We start from the raw sequence: 20,886 nt of genomic DNA on the forward strand, positions 1-20,886 counted from the left end.
TGCTATTTTGCAGCCATGCGTGTGTGTGTATATGAAAATGTTCAATTGAACAGAACAAGGAAGGAAAAAAAGAAGAAGAAAAGAAAAACAAACTGATGAGGTTATACTACTTTTTGTCTAGTGAGTGCATGGCAACGCCATTGGATTTAGTATGTCTGTATTGACCTTTACGGTGAGTGATAATCCCAAACAGAAGGTACATAATCATTGTCCCAAACAAGGCCACGTTTGCAACCGAAAGCAAAAGTACATAAACTCTTGATGGTTTAAAAAGTATATGACCAAAAGGCAAACTTAGAGAGACCCACTGGTTCCTTAACAAAGAGAGTCAAGTGTTTACTACCAGAGACTTTTATGAATAAGTTGCTTCATCAACTATCTTTGTTATAACTCACATGCATGACGTACTAAACTGTATCAAACGAAGATATGAGTTTCCTCATCTTTATCTTCATTACAGAAAGCATAAGGCTCATGTCTATCAATTATTGGCATTATATATAACATAATTATCAATAGTAGCACACACATCAGCGCAACACTTTCAGATTTTCTTTGACGCCAATTTTCTGTACATCTCGTCGACTTGTACCTGTATAATGAAACGTTAGGACTGAACGGAGCACACATTTATATTTATTAGTCTATAAATAACTAAATTTTTTAAGAAAAAACTGATCTACAAAAAAAGTGAAACAAAGAAAATTTGAAACCTGATAATACTTGAGCAGGTTGTTCCTCCGGTTCTTGAGCGTTGCAGTCACTAAGTCTCTCGCTACATCGAAAGGTTTTGTCTCCACCGTCACTGCTTTGATGTACTCAAACTTTCTTAGCTATATATATATTTTTTTTCAAATCCACGATTAGTTTCTGTTAGTAACTTTAACTGAAGAAATTTGATATAGATTAAATCAAACCAGGTTAAACAAACCTTGTTCTTCTCTGCCGTGGACTTCAGTTCTGAAATGATGTGCTCTTGAAACTCCGAGAGAGAACATAGTTCTTCGAATGGTTTAGTAAAACCAAGTTCTTTAGCCCACCGTTTTACGGTTTCTTGGTTTGGAACAATCACCGCGACAAGCATTGATTTGAAGCTGTCTCCATAAACCCATATCTAAGAATAAACAGACAACAACTAGATGAAAATTTAGGAGAAACCCTAAAAGGCTTGCTTGCTTGCTTTACAGGAAATCATGATTCAGAGTTCAGAAACTTACATCTTGGACAAGAGAGTTTTGACCGTAGATGTTTTCCAAGTTCTCAAGAGCAACGTACTCCCCTTGAGAGAGTTTGATCAAATTCTTCTTACGATCAATTATCTTAAGTACTCCATTTGATTGAATCTCACCAATATCTCCTGTAAAAAAGACCAACATGACCCACGTTAAGAACAATTTAGAGACCAGAATCAGAACAATAGATTTTTTTTTTATCCAGTCAGTCACCTGTATGGAACCATCCGTCTTTCATGACTTCTTGAGTAAGTTCAGGGTTCTTGTAATAACCAGAAAACAAACATTTTCCTCTTATACAGATCTCGCCTGCAGGATTTTCACCAAGTGGGTCGTAGCCCATTTCAGCCACCTCCTCAAGCCGTATCTCGTTGTAAACCGCCGGTATACCGACTGTCCCTAGCATACACATCTCGTCCGGGAAGCCCATAGCCGTTCCTCCAAGCGTCTCCGTCAGACCTATTCAAAACAATCACATCACCATTGACTTTCCTTGAGAAACACGAAACATAGAGAATAAACCCTAGAATGAGTGTATATACCGTAGCCTTGGACGACAAAGCAACAACAAGTAACTCTCAAGAACTCTTCAATCTCTGTGCTCAAAGGTGCTCCTCCAGATACAAGCAACCGGATTCGACCTCCCAATTTATCTCTAATCTTTAACATAAATAATAAAAAAACCGTGACTTGTTTATGTAATGACCAAAAACAAAACTAAACTCTCAAAATATGAAGAAGAAAATTATTATTTTAACTGGTTTAAACCTTTCTGAAGGCTATGAAGTCAGCCATGGGTGAAGCTTTGCTATGAGAGTATCCACGATTTAACCATGCAAGCTTACTGCATCATCCATCATTTTGTTTTGCAATGTTACATCATTAGAGAACATAGAAGTAAGAAGAAAATAGAGCATTTAACGATGAAGTTGCTTACTGCTTGTAGAGAGCATTGAAGATAAATCTCCTTCTCGGGTTAAGTTCCTGAAGAGCCTTTTGAATACCCTCGTGGATTCTCTCAAACACTCTTGGAACTCCAGCTAGATAAGTTGGTTTCAATTCTTGAATGTCATCGCGTAACACATTCAAATCCTACGCAAAACACATCAGCATGTATATATTCAAGTCTCTTAGTGATTCCTTTATCTATCTTATTCCACAATTTGATGAATATTTGTGTTTCTTAAGAGATTAACATACTCCATGGTAATAGCCAATGGAAGCCCCTTTGCGGAAGAAGTATTCTTCATTCATACGGTCAAGAATGTGAGCCAACGGCAAGAAGGAGAGATACACATCCTCATCTGTCATCTGCTTGTATTTGACCGACCCAAAGAAAATAGAGGATTAAGACAACGTTTACTGGCAATTCCTTATGCATTTTAAGCAGAAACACAAGATAAATAGTTGTAAATGTAATGGTGTTAGTCTAATAGTACTTTTTTAACATTCAAGAAGTTTTGTTTTTGTTCCTTGGATTAATTTAAACACGGATATATTTTTGGTATTTTGTTAAAGACGATTCATACATATAGTTTACCTTGTCTTCGAACTGGTCCATGAAAAGATCCATGCCAACAATGTAAGTGGCCACAGCTTCATGAGTCAAAACCACACCTTTAGGGTCACCACTCGTGCCGCTCGTGTACATTATGGTGCATATATTAAACGGCTTAGGCGGGGTAGTCTCTTCCGGTTTCTCACATCCCTGCTCAATCAGTCAACAAAAAGATATTTTATCATCAGTCATCAATGCATATGTGTGTGGGACTTAACTCATTTATTACTGTGCATATGCACAATAAATCAAATGCCGTAAGTTAGGTCAACATGTGCCTGTTATTAAATACCTCAAAGAATGGTCCGACTATTTCATATAGATTGTAGTATTGTACTAACGTAAAGTTACATAACTATTCTTTTAGAAAATAAAACGAGAGACGAACCATTTGGAGAAAATCGAACCAAGAGTACGTTTTGACTCCGACTTCTGAAGCCTTGAGGTTATGCTCTTCGCTCACATTAGTGAAGGAAACTATAGCTTTTAGCCGTCTAGCACATTTGCAGTCTGGCTCAAGAAGCTAAATATCAGTAACATACAAAATTTATCATTCACGTACATAGTATATTAAATGTATGACTATTATTGAAAGTAATTTTCAAAGATCTTAACCCCTTTAATCTTGGTCTCTTGGACGAATACAAAATCGATTTCCGCGTGATCAACGATATAATCCACTGCTCCAGAACCTACAGAACAATATTTTTTGTTTAACTCATGTGTCAATAACTCTGAGCCGCAACACTACAATAAAATACTGTAAAATTTAACCTACCCAAGGTATCATATAGAGGTACACAGATTAGAGTGTGAGCCGCACATGCCTAAATGTATCCACAAAATTCGTATAAATTTTGTAAGAAACTTTAATATATAAAAAAAAGAGAATTTTTTAATCAAAAGAGATGGACCTCCATTGCTATGATCCACTGAGGACAATTAACTCCATAGATCCCCACTCGACACCCCTACATATATGCATACACCATTTTGTTTCAATATATATTTTAATCTCCAAGAACACTAAGAATAATGAGTTTGTTTTTAGAAAGAGGTGTGTAAAAAATGTTTACAGGCTCAGCTCCAAGAGCACGTAATGCAGAGCCAATCTGTAGAACTTCTTCGTATGCTTCCTTGTAAGTTTTCCACATATACGGTCCAACCTAACCGATCCGTACACATACACTTATAAAACAAATATATATATTTTATTTTTTATAAAACAAATATTTACACATAACTTTTTATCTTTTTAGTAAGAAGACTTTAAAAGATCACCTTCTCATCGACGATTCGACGCCATCCAAGCATCTTGTTGTCAGGGAATTTCTTGACTGATTTACTAATAAAACCCAAAAGAGATTTATCAACAATAGTTACATACAAAAGACGATAACAGTTTTGTTAATAGTAATATACCTGAAAATGTCCCAAGCAGTGGTTATATCAGAATCTATTGGAGGAAAACCTTTTTCCGACAAAAGATTCCGGTACACCGGACCTACCGACGGCTTCCCGTTTTCCCCTCTCACTCCATCTTCCACCTTCGCCGCGAAAGACTTCATTCTTTCTTTTGTTTTTCGTTCTTTCAAGAGAAGCTCTAAATCTAATTTTTCTTTATGTAAAATAAATGAAATAAGACGGTGTTAATATTTGAGATATTTAACACTGCCAGAATTGATGAATGGTACAAAATTTTAGGAACTAAATGTTAAATGTAGTAAGAGAATCACTGAAAGAGTAAAACTTTGTTACAAAATGACGAAAATAAGAAAATGAGGGAATATATCATATAGTTTTGCATTTGTGGATTAAAGTTTCCTGAATTAATCTGCTTGCGTATTCCGTACGTTAGTTCTATTATACAAAGTAAATTAATGGCATTTACTTGTCACCGGTCCGATCCACCTAACCATACCGAGCAGAAACCCAAAGTTTTATGTATTACTTATTATGAAAAACCTAAGATAACTACTTCATTCAGATTTGAAACAAATTTGGTTTCCTATATTGTGATTTGATAAAGGATTTCATATTCAGAGAAAAATAATAAGTTAAATAACATAAATCGAGTCTCCGTTATTTTCACCGGCCGTTTAACATCAACTAAACTTATAATTAATAATGTATCATAAACTAATTCACTAGTCACGCCTTAAACGTGAACAACCCTGGCTTCGCTCTCTTTATCCCTCTTTTCACCATGTTCTTTACAATACTACACAATTTTATGACTGGAGAATTTAATGAATATATGAAAAACTCTGCAAATAACAAATATGAAAGTGATGTAGTTGTAACTTGTGACGTTCTCTAGCAGACCTAGACATCTTCATACTTTAACACTCATTATATTTTTTTCTTAATACAAGGATAAACAGAAGAATAATGATTTTAGGCTCTCTCGTTCCAACGTTTTAAAAAGAAATATAAAGAAACCATCAAAATTGTTCTGATCTAAAATACCAAAAGCACAAAAGAAATAAAATAACTTGAAGAAAAGCAAATATTAAGCAACCGACCTTTTAGCTCAGTTGGTATAAGAAAGGATTGTAGTAGTTTGCAGAAGATCTTTAGATCATGTCGGATTATTTTTCACCGGCTTGAAGCTTTGTTTTAATATATATATCTTTGTGTATGAATCTCTTAGAAATGACCAGAGAGAAAGAATATAAGTTGAGGACCTGAGAAATGGTTGTTAGTTTGTAGTTTGTAGTTTGTAGTTTATACAATAATAATAAATGAGTTTGTTACAGAAAAAAATGATAAAGAAGAATAGAAAGAAAAAAATGAAACAAGAAAATTGATTGATCCACCCAAATATATTTCATTAATTAATTCTTGTCTTGTATAGCTAGGGTGTAGACTTGTAGTTCGCCAATAGTTAAAATTTCCATAAATCTTAAACTTCTATTTTACTTCTTTTTTTAACACAAAACTACTATTTTACATTAATTGAAATTACGTCCATGAACATATTTTTTTTATTGATTAATAAAGCATATAATCATTTGACGTTTGTGACAAGCTTTTTGACATTTTCCAAAACTAATTTAATCAAAGTTGTTTTAAGAAAAAAAAATTTGCACAGATTTAATAATACAGTTGCATTGGTTTAAATTTACTAATCCCTTAAACTCGTGTTTTGGACATGATGACTGTAGGTTCTTGTGTTTTAGACTGGTCTACACTTGATAAAACTTGGAATCACAAGTGACAAATTTATTCTTGGGACAATTAAAAATAGTGCAGCGTCACCGGCGAAACATGCAAATGAAAATAGTGAATCAGTAGTGAGAACATTTTTAGAGATCAGAAGCTTTCAATTTTCTAGGCCGCTTATGAGCTGGTGAAGGAGTGTCTGCCTGCCTTCCAGGACCCTGTACGATTCACAAAACATATTGTTACTGAGATCTTAGTGTTATATATATATGCTGAGAAATCAATATGAAAAGAAAGACCAGACTCTCATCTGCATTACCTTGCGCTTCGGTTCCTTCTTGATTGGTTTTTCAGCTGAAATTCCTAAACGCAGACACACAAATTGCAAGTTAGAGATGGTTAAGTAGTAAATACAATTCTGAAACAAAGAAGATAAGGAAATATACCTCCAAAACTGAATGGCTCAGATGCGAAAACACGATCCTGATCAAATACAAAACGATCAGAGATATATATCCGCAAGAAGATGAAACTTCAGTAATAATTGGCGTTCAAGTTATGATGCTGACCTTTGGAGTATCTGGCATTGCGGCATATGACCCTTCACGCTGTGATGAGCCTTCTGATTCTTTATACTGTAGCTGAAATTACGTGACAATAAAAGGAAACAAGTTAGAAAAAGAAGTGGGCTGTATATTTGTGAACTCTATATAGATTACCTGCTTCTGAAGATTCAGTAGTGTTAGAATTTCTTTCCGTAATTCAAGATGCTCATCACATACCGTTTTTGTAGGAACCTTTGGCTTTAAATTAACCTGTAAAACAGAAACTCTATATTCTCAAAAATCCATTTTGCATAATCTCAAAAGAAGCAGAGCTCATAAGAAGCTAGCCTCTATCCAAACCCAAAATACCCATAAGTTAGTAGTAGAAGACATGCAGAAGCTACCTTCAGTGAGAGAGAGCGCCCTTTATAATGTACAATTAGTTAAAGTCTCATTGCTCAGTCAACGGGCATGATATTTAAATAAATAGAAAGAGTTAAACAGAGCAGGAAAGCAAAAACAAACCCCGAGATCTTGCAGAGTCTGCTCAACGCGCTTGATCGTTCGAAGACCAACAGCAGAGCTTGCAGCTTGGACCATTTGTTCAAGTCCATAGGTTCTCAAGTACACATGAAGCTGGAAATTTGTCAGAAATCAGATGAATGGAGACTCAAATGAAAAAAAAAAAAAGGAAAGAGATGAAGAGAGAGACGATCACCATGCGTAGAGAAGCAAGGGTAGAAGCATAATCTGCCATAGTTAGTGTTGATGGAGCCACGGCAGTTGCTGGAAGTTGAGAATTGGAAGATGGAGACGCTGGACCTCCATCAGCTTTATCAAGAGCGATATTCTCATTCCCAGACACATCAGGGCCTGCCGCACGCTGGACAACCAGAAAGACCAATCGTTATAGAGACAAGATGATGAGGATTGAGTTCTAATATGCGTCTAAGGTTAAAGGTCATCTTCAATCACCGTAAGCAAAATTTATCTATTGTTATTTAGTTAGTACGATTGAGTATATTGATTTTAAGACAGCACTTACACGTGCAGCCAAACGCATCTCTGTGATTCTTTTAGCCTCAGCAAGAATCTGTAGTTACGAGAGAGGGTAAGATAAAGCAGAGAACTATTCTTAGATTTTGCTAAATGCATGTTTAGTCAAAAAAAAACTAAAGAGAAAGACCTCAGCATCTTTCTTCTCCTGGTGTCTACTCTGGGACAGGACCATTGACAATGCACGTTTGCGCTCTCTATCGCGTGTCATATCATAAGGCTCCTGTTACGCAAATATATTGAAAAACAGCTTTTTAGAGATAATGTTCTCTCCAGATAACATAACTAGGATAAGATTGCTAAAACAACAACTATTTTATAGCTCAGAAGATATATATAGAAGTGGAAACTGACTGACCTTCATCAGAGGATGGTTTGCCAAATCTGCTGGAGACTGAGCTCTAGCACGCAGCAGAGCCCGAGTCACTACAACAAAAGAAAGAGAATTCTGAGTCCTCGTATTTACTAACAAACGAAAGGGTGAAAACAAACCAGTATAGTAACGATCCTTCAATTCCTCAAGAGTCCGGGATAATGGGAAGCGATCAGCAATGAGAGTGAAACGGAGATCAAACCTTTCACACAATTCAAACAACTGATCTGTCTCCTCCTTGGTCCACACCTACAAGTTGGGAATCAACCAAGTCAACATTAACCAAAGAAAGAAAGAATGCTCTTCGGTGGGCAGGGCACTTACAGGGTCCGTTAAATGATTCTCATATTCATCGTCCGTGTATTTCGAGATATCAACTGACTGCATTTTCACCACAGAAAGCATTCATACATTAAATATATATATATGTCAGAAGAAGCATAAACGAAGAAAGTAACTCAAAGGAGACTGTGTAATAGACAGTCATCAAGGGGATATAAAACAAGTACCTTGTTATATTTGGCAAAGGAATAGTCAGCTGTTGGTGGAACACCATTTACCACTCTAACCTGTGAAGACAAAAGAAATGGCATTAGAAAGAAGGAAATGCTCAAACTTTCACAACAGATAGGGAGGGAACTTATTACCCAATGGTAAAGCTGCAAATCATCTTTCCTAGCGGAACTTTTGATGGGAAGCCATTGCCAAGCAACCTGAAGGAAGGAAAGAAAGAACATCATCATCAAACTCATAAGAAGAAGAATCATCTAATAAATTTGGTGACCTTCTCATCAGGTGGAGGAGGTCGCTTTAAGTGGGTAACATCAATTGAAGGCATAAGAGGCGCAACACCACCCGTAAGCGCGTAAACCTGCGATTCAACAAAGACGACATAATAATATTAACAGCCCAATACTGAAAAATCAATCCTGAGCTCACCTCGCGTGAAATGCCATCGGGTTTTCTATGAGACTCCTTCTGGGGTCGAGCTTTCTTCTCGTGGCTTAAAGGCAGTGGCGTCTTCGGCAACCCGAGAATGTCTTTCGCGTCCGTACCACCCATTCAACGGGTACCTATCATCCAATCCAGAAACACTACGATCTTCGATTCGATTCAGAAGTTAGGGTTTCCAATTTCGCCGACGATTTGGGGATTTTGAGCGCCAAATAATGCTTAAAAACCTTTGGACTCGCTTAGTGAGTTCACTTATTTTTTCCAAATCGTTGTTAAACGCTGTCGTTTCCGGAATCGACCCTCTTCGGCTTACGTTAGCCTATCTAGTGATGTTTTTCCTACAGTCAACCAAAACGAAACCATTAGTGGAGAGATTTTGAAAAATAAATATTGATTTTTTTTTACAAATTTTATTTATTATTGAAATAAAACGTATATTATGTAGACAAACACACATAGTTTTCCATGGCATATATGAAATTAAGAAGTTGACAAAAAATATGAAATTAAGAAACATATATAAAAGTTTTTTCTATACAGGTTTATTGACCAAAATGCTAAAGTTACCAAAAAAGGAGAATCTAGAAGGTTAGTTCAACCATAGTTGACCAGTACGAGAAAGGATTAGATCATAAAGCTCCTTTTAAAAAAATATCAAATAAGAATATCTCTTCTCCTCCTCTCATTGTTTCTTGCTGAAGACGAACTCTTTTCTTTCTCTTCCACATCAAAACCATGTTGTGAAAAGACCATAATGCCACACTTACAAACTCCCTCTTGGCACTCCTGCAATGGTACTTTAGTAAATCATCATGTACTTACTAAAACTAGTTTCTATTATGTCTTCCACGTTGTCCTGTCTTGTTTCAGCATTCAACGATGGTGGTTAAGACTATACACACACTGAACCAAGCGCACACACAAACGCACGTATATATGTTTTGTGTGTGTTTGTCTTTGCACTTAAAATTGATTAGATACGTAATTAAAAGTTAACCAAAGCATCGTGTGACGTCGAATACTCATGGCGTCGATAGTGATGTTCTTTAGAGCCCTCATGAGTTGCCGTCTTACGCCCAAAGAGGAGCCAGAGTCGGCGGTGACTTCTTTGTCAACGTTGAAACTTTACAGAAATGTCGCCGGAGACGAGAACACGACGAGAACGAGTATTTCGGTCGTTGACGCATCGCATGGCATCGATAATCACGAGTTTACTATCGAAACTACGGGTGGGATCAACGATATGGATGAAAGGTTTTATTGGATCATCGTCAAGAATCACTTGTTCTTGTAAGTTTGTAAAGATATTTATAAACAACGTGAGTCCTTGCATAATTTTATGTTTTATCGTGTTACGTATCATTGAATCGACCATGCATATTTCTCATGAGGTATATGAGCCTTTTGGACTACCAAATTGTATCTGTGCGCTTTTAGATATTGAGGAATAATTTATATGGAAATAACTCATGCGTTGTAACAATTTGAACCAAGTTGGGTTCTACCAAGATCACTTTGATGAAGGTTGCTATAAAAGATGTTATTTTTTCGGTTATATCTGAATCTGATCCTAGTGGGGGTGATTTTGTAATAATCAATGATTTAACCATCAAGTAAAACAAATAAGTCATGTTCTGACGAGTGTTATTTAGCGTGTTTGCATGTTTTGTCGTAACTAAAACGGACCAGCTCAAATATATACGAACTGATTCGAGTTAGTTCTCTTGACGATTAGAAACGTTATATTATTGAATAATTCACATATATCACAAATCACAGTTATCCTCACGTACGTGATGATCAGATCTTAGTTTAAACGGGAAAAGAAAAAAGAAAACATATTAAAATAAGTCAAGATTCGTATACCAAGGCCGTATCTAAAATGGCATCACGCACGAATGACTATTACACCTAACGTGACGCAGTTGAATTCCTCGTTACGTATCATAATCGTAAATTTCCTTAATTATACGAAAAGGATGTGGTCTCGTGGCAGAGCTGGTCCTGCAAGAACCAAAAACTCTCATCATCGGTCCACACGTTGTCTCCATCATCACAGCCCCAATCGTTTAACTCCAAGAAACCCGTTTGACCCGCCGGATCATAACCAGACCCGTTCACTACCCTGTCTTGAACGTCCGATAACGTCTCAGCTGGCGAGTTCGAAGACGTTGCGCACAGTTCCGAAGCCTGCACGAATTGATGACGATGCTGGTCCGGGTTTAAAACAAAACCTGGCTCGACCGGAGTCTGTTTGTCGATAGGTTGACCTGGGTCGGTGATCACTGACTCCACTGGGTCATACGTGGGGGATGGTGTTTGGGCGTTGATTCTTTCCATTAATCTAGGCATCCAAACATTTTTCATTGTCTCCTTGAAAAGATTGCTATTAACATCGCATCTAAGGTGTTTAGCTTGTTTTTGCACACGAGTTCTCCAATAATTCTTTATTTCATTATCTGTTCTTCCCGGTAGATATTGTGCAATCTTCGACCACCTTATATTTTTTAAGAAAAAACCAAACAAACAAATATTTATAACCGTACAAAAATAATATTTTCTATAGAAGTGTTAACTAGTAAATGGGGAAGCAAGTATTTACATTTGCATCTTTGGTAACATACCTATTGCCCCAGAGAGAATGGAGTTTGAGGATCATAAACTGTTCTTCGAGAGTGATGTTGCCTCGTCTAACATCTGGCCTCAAGTAGTTAAGCCATCTTAACCTGCAACTCTTACCAGTTCTCTTAAGCCCTGCATGTTTGAACATATAGTATATAAACATTTATGTCTTTGCAACTGTCTCTATAATTTAATGTTTCACTTGGTTATACACATGGCCGATCCCGTGTGTATATTAGAGACTGGTGACTAATTTGATACCTGAGGAACGAGCGATATGGTTCCAGCGAGCATCACCGTGGATGGCGACGAAGTTGACGAGAATAGCATCTTCTTCCTCGGTCCATGGACCTTTCCGTACATCAGAATCTTCTTCATGAGCTGGTGAGTTTAAGTTTTGCTCGTAATTTTCCATTTCTCTTTTATTTTAATGAGAGAAAAGGAAACAGAGAAAGAGATGGTGTGAAATGTGGATTAAGCAATATGTGATTTATTTATATATATAGCGAAGGAACGCGAGAATAAAGAATTACAAAGTGTTTGACCAAAAAAAATTACAAAGTGATATTTTAAGAAGGATGTTTGAAAATTAGTAGACGAATGAGAGTGACTCGAACACGGCATAAGTGATGTGATTATTCAATTATTATTTTTATTCTTGTTTCTAAAGTGGGATTTTGCAACTATATAGTATACCATTCTAATCACAATTAACATTCTGTTTGGTCAACTTTTGTGTTTGAGGGAGGGGGGGGCGGGGGCTTCACAGCCTATAGTTTGAGGGATGAAACTCTAGAACAGACTCAGATCACTTCTGTAACTATAAATTTATGTCCTATTATCGATTACCTTAGTTTTCCAATAATTTCGTCAGTCTCTGATTTTTTTTTAATGTATTTCTTTTGAGTTTCCATATCTGTGACATTTTCAACATATTCTATAGTTTCTTTATGAATGATATTATTCCTACAAGACTATGGGGTAGAATCAATGACTACTAAAAATATAAGTATCTATTGCTTTTATTTTTACCAGAATATTGTGGATGGAAACTGACCAAGTTAGTAGTCCCTCGTGCATGACGTGGAAAAAATATGTTTATGTTTAAGAAATTGAGAATGATCTAGGGTTTGCTGGGTATTATTAGGAGTAATATGGAATAAAAGAAGAGCTGGAAAAGAGCTGGAAAAATAGAGTAAATTTGATCAAAAAAAAAAGAAAAAGAAAAATAGAGTAAATTGTTTTCCTCTAACTAAAGTCAAAGTAAAATTGTGTGTATGTTTTTTCTTTTTAGAATAATAACTAGAGTAAATAAGTGAAATAGTATTTCACTTGATTGATATTTTTTCAATGGAATTTGGAGTAATATAAATTTTGGAGTAAACAATTATTCTATAATGATCTTGATTTTTCAACAAATAAATAAACACACGCTTTCCATATAGAACTTTCAGATCACTTTAAGTAAGTACTCGGTAAACAATTAAACATGGCTTAGTACTTAAAACTAGTTTACCACGGAATGGACTTTGAGTATATATTAGAAAGAAAAAAAATATCTTAATTTACTAATTTTGTGTGCAGCTAAATAACATTGGACTATTGACATTTGAAGCAAAGTCAAATGAGAAATGGAGTTAGGCGAGTTAAAGACGCTGCTTTAGGATTTTACCACATTTTGTCTTAAGATTGAGGAGTAGTCAAAGAGACGTCTTTCCTTTGTCCATCACTACGACTGATATATATTTACACAAACGGTAAGACATTTTGAGTTATTTTCAACAACATTTTATCGTACTTTTTTCTTTTGTTGAACATTTTATCGTGCGTTGGGATTAATAAAGCTATGTACGTAAATGTATGAAGAATAATACAACAAATGTTTTGTTGCTAAAACTTGCCGTAAGATAATAATAATACTTTCAGTGTTTGCCGTAAAAAGTACGTGCAATCTCGTATTATTATTTTTTTTGTAAAAATTCAAGTGGAAGAAAAGATCGCCATTGACCCATAGTTTTAAAATTATGTATTGATTTCAGTGTGAATACTTAACACCATATTTTCTTATATTTATTCTGAAATTATAATCATATACTAATAATATATTAATAAAACGACTATAATCTGTATTGTACATGGTTAATGCTTATATTTGAGATAAAGTTGTATGATATGTTATTAAACCTGTAACAAATAATGGTCGCTATAATAAAACATTAAAATATGTATAGACAACTGAGAACAAATGTAGTTTCATATCAATCCAAAAAATCATTAGATCTTATATAAATTTTAATACATGCATGATCAAAGTAAGAATATAAGAGCATATTTTACCCAAAAAAAAAATATATAAGAGCATTAAAAACTCCAAACAAACATCTATATAGGAATCATCTAATTAATGATCGAACATTATATTGGGTTAACTTAAAACATTTGAACACGAGAATTATTAACGTGTATATTTGATGCGTACATATCAGAGCGATCCACTCGATTAAAAAGGAGGGTTGAAAAAATACTAAAATTATGAATTAAAATAAAGGAGTTCAAGTAAAGTAAGTAAACACAGTATTATTTACACGAAGGCACATAAATAGTAGCCTCCATAGTTCTTGGGAAAGCAACACTCTCGATTAAGTGTATGTATCTGAGAAGTGAATCAGATCTCAATGGATTTAATAGACACTTGTCTGCTTCTAACTTTCCGCTTAGGACAAAACACACACAAGTAATGACGTGTCAATTTAATCCGAATATAGGTTAGATTAGGGTTGTATCAGCATCTCAGACTTTTGGTGAAGAAACCAACTGTTTTTTTGTTGAAGCACCCCGACTCAGTGAATTGTTACATCCATTGGATATTAAACTATATGATACCACAAATAAACTTTTTTTCCTTACTGACGTCGGTCTTTTGTGTCTATTCTCTCTTTCATATTGATTTATTTTGCTGAAATAATACTTTCTGTTTATTTCAATAACTATAAGGCCATAAAAAGACGTTTACGATCTATCAGAATCAGAAGAAGTACCAAAAGTAGAACCCACAATCTTTTTAACTTACACGCTCAAAATTCTGTCATATTCATATGCAAAGCCTCTTTCTTTTTGTCATCTGGTTATGTCCAGTTCCTATCGGATGCGACATAACACATAAGCCTCCAACGAAAATCTCTATCATACAGGTCAATCCCGAAATCAAAATAACACTTGTATATTATAGGGGCATGCAATAGATAAGCCTCTAAAAGGGAATTGGCTAATGAATATATTTGACTGTATTTGTATCTCTTGTTGATGGATCCGTTTTGGGTCATGTACTCGTGTACATCTCCTCTCTTTTTTTTATGAAAACTTGTATCGTCTACATCTCCTTTAACAGAAAAGAAAAATATTTTGAATCTATATTTATAAACTATAAATTATTTACAATTATTTATTGTGCATGTCATAGAAGCGATGGCGTAAAGATGATGACGCAGAGGAGAATCCTCGAGTGAGAGGTTCGAACTTTAAACTTTAAAGCATGCATGTGGTTCTAAACTCTGAACTCATGACCATGGAAATATCCATATTTTAGCATCTTCCTCATCAACGCACCCATATAGACGTATACGTATGGTCTACGTACTTGCATCCTTTTTAAGTTCAATGTATCACATAGTCTTTGATAGAGCCTGTGAAATGATATTCACAAAGATAATGGAAAGTAATGGTTTAGCATCTCTTTTGGAGGAATATTTCAGAGTAATAAAATACTTTTTGTGCACAAGTAATAAAATACTTTCAAACTAGTTTCATGACCATTATCGAAGAAAGAAAAAGGCATTCCATAAAAAGGGTGTGCAGTGTTTTATTAAAAAAAAGGGTGTGTGTATAAATATGTCAGAAAATGCTAGGAGGATATGTGTGTAAACTCCATAAAAACAAGTTAGTAAAATACTAGTATAAGAAAAGAGAAAAATAAATGGAATCGTAGGAGTCTATCATTTCCAGTATAAAAAAGGTCAGAGGTCTTCTTCCATTAACCGTGAAAAGTGAAATTTCAAAAATTGGAAGTAAATGTAATGCATGTCGCCTAAACTCGGACACTGTGGGAGTTGACAATGTGGGAGTTGACTCTGAATGGGAATATATTCTCTGAAATTAAAAGCTTTGCGAAGGAAGGAATCAAAGAGAAAGTGAAGTAAACGATAATGGAAGCAGATGAATAAAAAGGAACCAAAATCAAAGACGACCGGCGATGATTAAGATAAAAGTCCAACCTCAACCGACACTTTTGGCAGACACACTCTCATTAATCTCACCCTATTTTCTTTTGTCAAAGTTTGCAACACAAAACACGTTTGAACTTTTTTTTTGTTAAAATGTACACATGGTTTTAAGATCATTAGGTACGGGTTTAAGCCTCTACACTCACCAGAGCACAAAGCCCCTCTCTTTTTCTTTACTGGTCACTTGGGCTTTTCTAGGGATACGGTTTGTTAACTAGAAGCCCAATCTGAGTGAAGAATAATTAAAAGACTTGTAACAAATCATAGTTGTCTCACTTCTTTCCATATTTACCAATGAGTCTCCGGCTCTAACAATAACATGGCTTCTTAATCTTGCACCTAAAGAGAAGTTATCTTCAGTTTTATTCCTTTGCTTAATTTATCTGTCATCTCTTTACTATATTATCCATTTCACAAAACATAGCCTAGATTATTCAGACGAATTAACTTAACGTATGTTTAGGACTACAGGAATATTCAATGCACCCGGCCACAGGGAATAAACAATCTTCTATTTCTCACAATAGCGTAGCTGCTTCTAGCATTTTCCGTACTAACCTTCCCGTTAGTCCCACTTCCAGAACTCTCACCAAGTGCCAATCACCACCGTCCGATCTTAAACTTACACGTGTACGCTCCAGAACTCATGATGACAACTAATCCTAGCGCTTATAAAAGTCCCTGTTTAGCACATCATTAAACACAAAACAAGACAACAACAAAAACTCTTCTCTCATCACATTTACTCTAAATCTTCCAAACTCACGTGCTTCTCACATGGCTCCGGAGCTTACACAAACCACCACCGTTAAATCCGCCGTGACGATAACTAAACCGTCACCACCAGTCCACGGTGATCGAGCATACGTTACATTTCTAGCTGGAAACGGTGACTACGTCAAAGGAGTCGTAGGCTTAGCCAAAGGACTAAGAAAAGTCAAATCGGCGTATCCACTCGTCGTGGCGATATTACCAGACGTCCCGGAGGAGCACCGTCGTGTACTTGTGGAACAAGGTTGCATTGTCCGCGAGATCGAACCCGTTTACCCACCCGAGAACCAGACCCAGTTTGCCATGGCTTATTACGTCATCAACTACTCCAAACTCCGTATCTGGAAGGTACTTATAATTCACTATACGCCGTCGTTTTAGTAACCCTTTTTTGTGTTAGTTTGAAAATAACTAACTTATAAAATATGGTTAATGCTCTGTTTTGTTGTGTTAATGTATAGTTTGTGGAGTATAGTAAAATGATATATTTGGATGGAGACATTCAAGTCTACGAGAACATCGATCACTTGTTTGATCTCCCTGATGGCTATTTCTACGCGGTGATGGACTGTTTCTGCGAGAAAACGTGGAGCCACACGCCGCAATACAAGATCGGATACTGCCAACAATGCCCTGAGAAAGTCCAGTGGCCGAAGGAAGAGCTTGGTGAACCACCGTCTCTTTACTTCAACGCCGGGATGTTCGTGTTCGAACCTGGTCTAGATACTTACGAGGATCTGCTAAGAACCTTAAAGATCACTCCTCCGACTCCTTTCGCTGAACAGGTAAGAAAGAAAAAGTTAGTAGTCTTACTTGTTATGTTCTGTTTTCTTGCTCTTTTTTTTTAAGTTGTGGATTTGATTGTGTAGGACTTTCTGAACATGTACTTCGAGAAAATCTACAAGCCGATTCCTTTAGTTTACAATCTCGTCCTAGCGATGCTATGGCGTCATCCAGAAAATGTGGAGCTCGATAAGGTCAAGGTGGTTCACTACTGTGCAGCGGTGAGTTATCTTACATCCGAACTTTTATTTGTTTAGACCAATGATTTCTTATTGAGTTCTAACACATTTTTGTTTGCTTTTGTAATTACAGGGTTCGAAGCCATGGAGATACACAGGGAAGGAAGCTAATATGGAGAGGGAAGACATCAAAATGTTGGTTAACAAATGGTGGGATATCTACAATGATGATTCCTTGGATTACAAGAAATCTGTCGGAGACCTTGTGGAAGAGTCGGATGTGGTGAATCTGAAGCCGTTTATCTCCGCTCTTACTGAAGCTGGACCGGTCAAGTACGTCACTGCACCGTCCGCTGCTTGATTGTCGAAATTATTTAGAAGTTAAACCGTCGGTGAAGTAGATTCGGGGTTTGTCCGGGCAGTAAGTGGATAGGGGGCTGTGTTGGCTCGACAACCACACATGTTGTCTCTGCTTTCATGGGCTTTTGAGGTTGACATGTGTTTTTGTTTTCTTACTTGTTTGATTAATGTGTGCGCTTTCATGTATTTTGTGTGTTGTAGATTGTAAGTTTCCGAAGTTCAAATTTGAATAAAGAAATTAATATCCGAAAGTAAAAGAGGTGAGTTATTAAAGGAAAGTACAAAATGTGATATGGTTTTGAGTTTGAGATGCGAGAAGACGAACATATGATAATAAAATCTTGGTTTCGTTTTTATAGTACTAGCGAAACAAGCAGGGAGGAATCTTGCTACCTCCTTTTCTATGCCTGAACCATCATAGGTTAAAGTGAGTAAGGCTCGGATCTAACCCAAAATGAGTATGAGAATTGAAGTTCAAAGAGAGAGTAGATTCATACCTTGTTAGCAATGTTGTTGGAGAGCCAGTCAAGACCCTCGTAGAGTCCTTCTCCAGAGGTGGCACAAGTGCTCTGAATGTACCTGTTATTATACAAAATGTTCATTCATAATAATAAGCTCACATTTTGGAGATAGAGAACCAAGAGTTATGTATGTGTGTGTGCTTTGGGCTCACCAGTGGCGTTGGCGGAGAGAGTGAAGGCCAAGCTTGTCAGTAATCTCAGCAGCGTTCATAGCGTTGGGGAGATCTTGCTTGTTAGCAAAAACAAGCAGAACTGCATCCCTCAATTCATCCTGCCAACCAAAAATAAAAAGAGTCAAAATCCAAATGGTGAATTAATAAAAAAAAAGCCATTGATATTATTTAAGTATTTACCTCGTTGAGCATCCTGTGAAGCTCGTCCCTGGCTTCAACAACACGGTCACGATCGTTGCTGTCCACGACAAAGATAAGTCCCTGTGTGTTCTGGAAGTAGTGTCTCCACAGTGGACGGATCTGGATGAGAGAGCATATAAGAAAACCATTAGTAAAGAAGAGCTGGTTCACAATTCTATGAATCAACGAGAAGATACCTTGTCCTGACCCCCGACATCCCACACGGTGAAGCTAATGTTCTTGTACTCCACAGTTTCAACATTGAAACCTTTAAAAAAAAAAAAAGAAGTAAAACAATAATATTTTCAGCTTCTCTCACATAGAAAACAAGATGAATAGGAAGATAGTTAGTAACTGACCAATGGTGGGAATGGTGGTGACGATCTCACCAAGCTTGAGCTTGTAGAGGATGGTGGTCTTACCAGCAGCATCGAGACCAACCATGAGAATACGCATCTCTTTCTTCGCAAACAGCTTGCTGAACAGCTTCCCAAATGACAGCCCCATCTCCTATCCTTTCCTTTTATTCTAAACCCTGATGATTACAAAAACGCAATTGATCAAATCTTGCATTGTGAACCTCTGATGATTATGATCGAATCAGGATGATAATAGTTTCGAATCAAAGATCTAAATCATCGATCGATTGTTAGACCTGATGAATACAACAAGAGAAGAGCCCTGATCTAGCGAAGCGAACTAATATACATTTTCCTACGGCGCAGATACATACAGATCCAGCATCGCAAACTAGCGAATCACAAGTAAACACCTCTAATTCGTTAAGAAACACAACGGATCTGGGAAAATGACAGAGCCATGAAGCTGCGCAAGGATCCAGATCTCAGTAAAGCGAGAGAGTGAGAGAGATGGAGGAGGAGGAATCAACGTACCGAAGAACACAACCGCCGCACGAGATCTGATGCCGATGCTCGTCGCTTTCCAACGTTTCACGATGATTTTTTTTTTTTTTTTTGTGTTTGACAGAAAAAAATCTCTACTTATATCATCCAGTAAGCGTTAAAAATACGTCGAATATATTTGTTTTTCAATTAAAAATCTCTATAATCAAGTTTTTTTTTGTTATGGGTCAATACAGTTCAGCCCATTACTGAAATATTGATTAACGAAATAATCTATCTCTTACCTTCTTAGATAGCCCATTGGGCTTATAGGCTTAAAGTTAGAACGTTTCATTCACCATCTATTCGGAGGGAGTTTTCATTTTGATTACCCTCCGACTATCAATTAAAAAAATAAGCTTTTTATTAAGGATGCATCATATCCATTCATTGTTCTCGAGTTGGTCGGTCCTTGTGTCTGAATCAATTGCCTACAAAGTTTATTTGAGTAATGTTAATGATTTGCGCGTTTAATTGCAGTCAAACTATATATGGGACATTATTGCAATTTAGAGGCTCCTAAATTTCCTGGAATTTAAATTTCATAGAATATTATTATTATACGTAGAAATAAATGATAACTATTATGGTTCAGATTGAAGAGAATTATAGTGGATGATAAGATTGAAGAGAATTATAGTGGCTGTAGTTAAAATGACGAATTGCAAAAGGAAGTGAGGAGGAGACATGATAATGAAAAGACCCTATAACAAAGCATTATATATTTATTTTTAGACATTGGAAGTCTAGACTTCATGCATCGATGTTTCATGCTTTATTGTGTAAGTGGACGACAACATATTCCATGCATCTTTTCTTACATTAACTTTGAGAATCAATCCGAAAACTCTTGACGTTTGGAATTTTTTCGTGCTTAATATGTAAGAAGATTTTCTATTTCTATTAACGTCTAGGGTTTTCAGTAAAAAAAGTCTACAAGGATTTCAAATAATTTGCGACACTGCTTATATATTATGCTGGAAGACTTTAACAAAAAAAAAAAATTATGGACGACAATCGGCAGTCTCTCTTTCCAAATGAAACGATATGTAACAAGATTATAGATACATATATTAATATAATTTTCAGATGTATAAGATGATGTCAAAATTTGTTATATATCCGTAATATATTGTACGTGCGTAGAGAGATTCACACGCATGACCAGACAACGCACACAAACGTTAAGGAGATGTGGTCTTCAACTAGGCTAATCAATTGCCCTAATGACA

At 36.2% G+C, this 20,886-nt stretch overlaps 6 protein-coding genes across 10 annotated transcripts; 2 read left to right on the top strand and 4 right to left on the bottom strand.

The window, feature by feature from the left end:
• Positions 1-209: 209 nt before the first annotated feature.
• LOC103843798 (long chain acyl-CoA synthetase 1) lies at positions 210-5,552 on the bottom strand. Of its 4 annotated transcripts, none has more exons than XM_033283401.1 (18): positions 5,321-5,501; positions 4,213-4,411; positions 4,072-4,135; positions 3,867-3,956; positions 3,705-3,761; positions 3,569-3,617; positions 3,406-3,482; positions 3,179-3,313; positions 2,773-2,940; positions 2,433-2,543; positions 2,170-2,324; positions 2,001-2,076; positions 1,775-1,892; positions 1,446-1,691; positions 1,218-1,357; positions 932-1,114; positions 714-833; positions 210-592 (listed from the first exon to the last, which is right to left on the bottom strand). In XM_033283401.1, exons 2-18 carry the CDS (start codon positions 4,356-4,358, stop codon positions 545-547), a joined length of 1,983 nt encoding a protein of 660 aa, XP_033139292.1. In that variant the 5' UTR covers positions 4,359-4,411; positions 5,321-5,501; the 3' UTR covers positions 210-544. The 4 variants fall into 4 exon arrangements, with proteins under 4 accessions (XP_033139292.1, XP_033139293.1, XP_033139294.1 ...); XM_033283402.1 differs by having other exon boundaries at positions 4,213-4,408; positions 5,286-5,429; XM_033283403.1 differs by having other exon boundaries at positions 4,213-4,408; positions 5,319-5,412.
• A 338-nt stretch (positions 5,553-5,890) lies between these two features.
• Positions 5,891-9,142, bottom strand: LOC103843807 (SWR1-complex protein 4). Of its 2 annotated transcripts, XM_009120595.3 has the most exons (16): positions 8,869-9,142; positions 8,714-8,800; positions 8,577-8,642; positions 8,439-8,498; positions 8,254-8,310; positions 8,049-8,178; positions 7,915-7,982; positions 7,687-7,779; positions 7,546-7,593; positions 7,219-7,383; positions 7,026-7,136; positions 6,675-6,770; positions 6,525-6,596; positions 6,402-6,438; positions 6,275-6,318; positions 5,891-6,173 (listed from the first exon to the last, which is right to left on the bottom strand). In XM_009120595.3, the coding sequence occupies exons 1-16, from the start codon at positions 8,989-8,991 to the stop codon at positions 6,099-6,101; spliced, it is 1,332 nt and encodes a 443-aa protein (XP_009118843.1). In that variant the 5' UTR covers positions 8,992-9,142; the 3' UTR covers positions 5,891-6,098. The 2 variants fall into 2 exon arrangements, with proteins under 2 accessions (XP_009118843.1, XP_009118835.1); XM_009120587.3 differs by having other exon boundaries at positions 8,439-8,642.
• Positions 9,143-9,378: 236 nt separating this feature from the next.
• Positions 9,379-10,438, top strand: LOC103843822. Its single transcript, XM_009120607.3, has one exon. The coding sequence runs from the start codon at positions 9,908-9,910 to the stop codon at positions 10,175-10,177; it is 270 nt and encodes an 89-aa protein (XP_009118855.1). The 5' UTR covers positions 9,379-9,907; the 3' UTR covers positions 10,178-10,438.
• A 275-nt stretch (positions 10,439-10,713) lies between these two features.
• LOC103843831 (transcription factor MYB78) lies at positions 10,714-11,964 on the bottom strand. The gene is made up of 3 exons (XM_009120617.3): positions 11,767-11,964; positions 11,508-11,637; positions 10,714-11,380 (listed from the first exon to the last, which is right to left on the bottom strand). The coding sequence occupies exons 1-3, from the start codon at positions 11,918-11,920 to the stop codon at positions 10,846-10,848; spliced, it is 819 nt and encodes a 272-aa protein (XP_009118865.1). The 5' UTR covers positions 11,921-11,964; the 3' UTR covers positions 10,714-10,845.
• Positions 11,965-16,493: 4,529 nt separating this feature from the next.
• On the top strand, positions 16,494-18,135 carry LOC103843850 (galactinol synthase 1). The gene is made up of 4 exons (XM_009120633.3): positions 16,494-16,904; positions 17,018-17,341; positions 17,426-17,560; positions 17,652-18,135. Exons 1-4 carry the CDS (start codon positions 16,563-16,565, stop codon positions 17,877-17,879), a joined length of 1,029 nt encoding a protein of 342 aa, XP_009118881.1. The 5' UTR covers positions 16,494-16,562; the 3' UTR covers positions 17,880-18,135.
• On the bottom strand, positions 18,092-19,829 carry LOC103843841 (ADP-ribosylation factor 1). The gene is made up of 7 exons (XM_009120623.3): positions 19,646-19,829; positions 19,112-19,287; positions 18,950-19,020; positions 18,753-18,872; positions 18,552-18,670; positions 18,376-18,457; positions 18,092-18,285 (listed from the first exon to the last, which is right to left on the bottom strand). The coding sequence occupies exons 2-7, from the start codon at positions 19,257-19,259 to the stop codon at positions 18,280-18,282; spliced, it is 546 nt and encodes a 181-aa protein (XP_009118871.2). The 5' UTR covers positions 19,260-19,287; positions 19,646-19,829; the 3' UTR covers positions 18,092-18,279.
• Between the last annotated feature and the right edge of the window lie 1,057 nt (positions 19,830-20,886).

This window comes from Brassica rapa, unplaced genomic scaffold (assembly GCF_000309985.2).
Source record: "Brassica rapa cultivar Chiifu-401-42 unplaced genomic scaffold, CAAS_Brap_v3.01 Scaffold0640, whole genome shotgun sequence".
Lineage (NCBI taxonomy): Eukaryota > Viridiplantae > Streptophyta > Magnoliopsida > Brassicales > Brassicaceae > Brassica > Brassica rapa.

What these genes read in the sequence shown, in the direction of transcription:
- LOC103843822 (XM_009120607.3), top strand. Translation starts at nt 9,908, where the DNA reads ATGGCGTCGATAGTGATGTTCTTTAGAGCCCTCATGAGTTGCCGTCTT.
- LOC103843831 (XM_009120617.3), bottom strand. Translation starts at nt 11,920, where the DNA reads ATGGAAAATTACGAGCAAAACTTAAACTCACCAGCTCATGAAGAAGAT. An exon ending in CCATATCGCTCGTTCCTCAG is followed by an intron (nt 11,638 to 11,766) that starts GTATCAAATTAG and finishes TCAAACATGCAG; the next exon opens with GGCTTAAGAGAACTGGTAAG. An exon ending in CATTCTCTCTGGGGCAATAG is followed by an intron (nt 11,381 to 11,507) that starts GTATGTTACCAA and finishes AAAAAATATAAG; the next exon opens with GTGGTCGAAGATTGCACAAT.
- LOC103843850 (XM_009120633.3), top strand. Translation starts at nt 16,563, where the DNA reads ATGGCTCCGGAGCTTACACAAACCACCACCGTTAAATCCGCCGTGACG. An exon ending in CCAAACTCCGTATCTGGAAG is followed by an intron (nt 16,905 to 17,017) that starts GTACTTATAATT and finishes GTTAATGTATAG; the next exon opens with TTTGTGGAGTATAGTAAAAT. An exon ending in CGACTCCTTTCGCTGAACAG is followed by an intron (nt 17,342 to 17,425) that starts GTAAGAAAGAAA and finishes TTGATTGTGTAG; the next exon opens with GACTTTCTGAACATGTACTT.
- LOC103843841 (XM_009120623.3), bottom strand. Translation starts at nt 19,259, where the DNA reads ATGGGGCTGTCATTTGGGAAGCTGTTCAGCAAGCTGTTTGCGAAGAAA. An exon ending in CACCACCATTCCCACCATTG is followed by an intron (nt 19,021 to 19,111) that starts GTCAGTTACTAA and finishes TTTTTTTTAAAG; the next exon opens with GTTTCAATGTTGAAACTGTG. An exon ending in ATGTCGGGGGTCAGGACAAG is followed by an intron (nt 18,873 to 18,949) that starts GTATCTTCTCGT and finishes TCTCTCATCCAG; the next exon opens with ATCCGTCCACTGTGGAGACA.
- LOC103843798 (XM_033283401.1), bottom strand. Translation starts at nt 4,358, where the DNA reads ATGAAGTCTTTCGCGGCGAAGGTGGAAGATGGAGTGAGAGGGGAAAAC. An exon ending in AAGAGACCAAGATTAAAGGG is followed by an intron (nt 3,314 to 3,405) that starts GTTAAGATCTTT and finishes ACTGATATTTAG; the next exon opens with CTTCTTGAGCCAGACTGCAA. An exon ending in CCATTGGCTATTACCATGGA is followed by an intron (nt 2,325 to 2,432) that starts GTATGTTAATCT and finishes TGTTTTGCGTAG; the next exon opens with GATTTGAATGTGTTACGCGA.
- LOC103843807 (XM_009120587.3), bottom strand. Translation starts at nt 8,991, where the DNA reads ATGGGTGGTACGGACGCGAAAGACATTCTCGGGTTGCCGAAGACGCCA. An exon ending in CAAACCATCCTCTGATGAAG is followed by an intron (nt 7,780 to 7,914) that starts GTCAGTCAGTTT and finishes TTTGCGTAACAG; the next exon opens with GAGCCTTATGATATGACACG. An exon ending in TGAGCCATTCAGTTTTGGAG is followed by an intron (nt 6,319 to 6,401) that starts GTATATTTCCTT and finishes GTCTGCGTTTAG; the next exon opens with GAATTTCAGCTGAAAAACCA.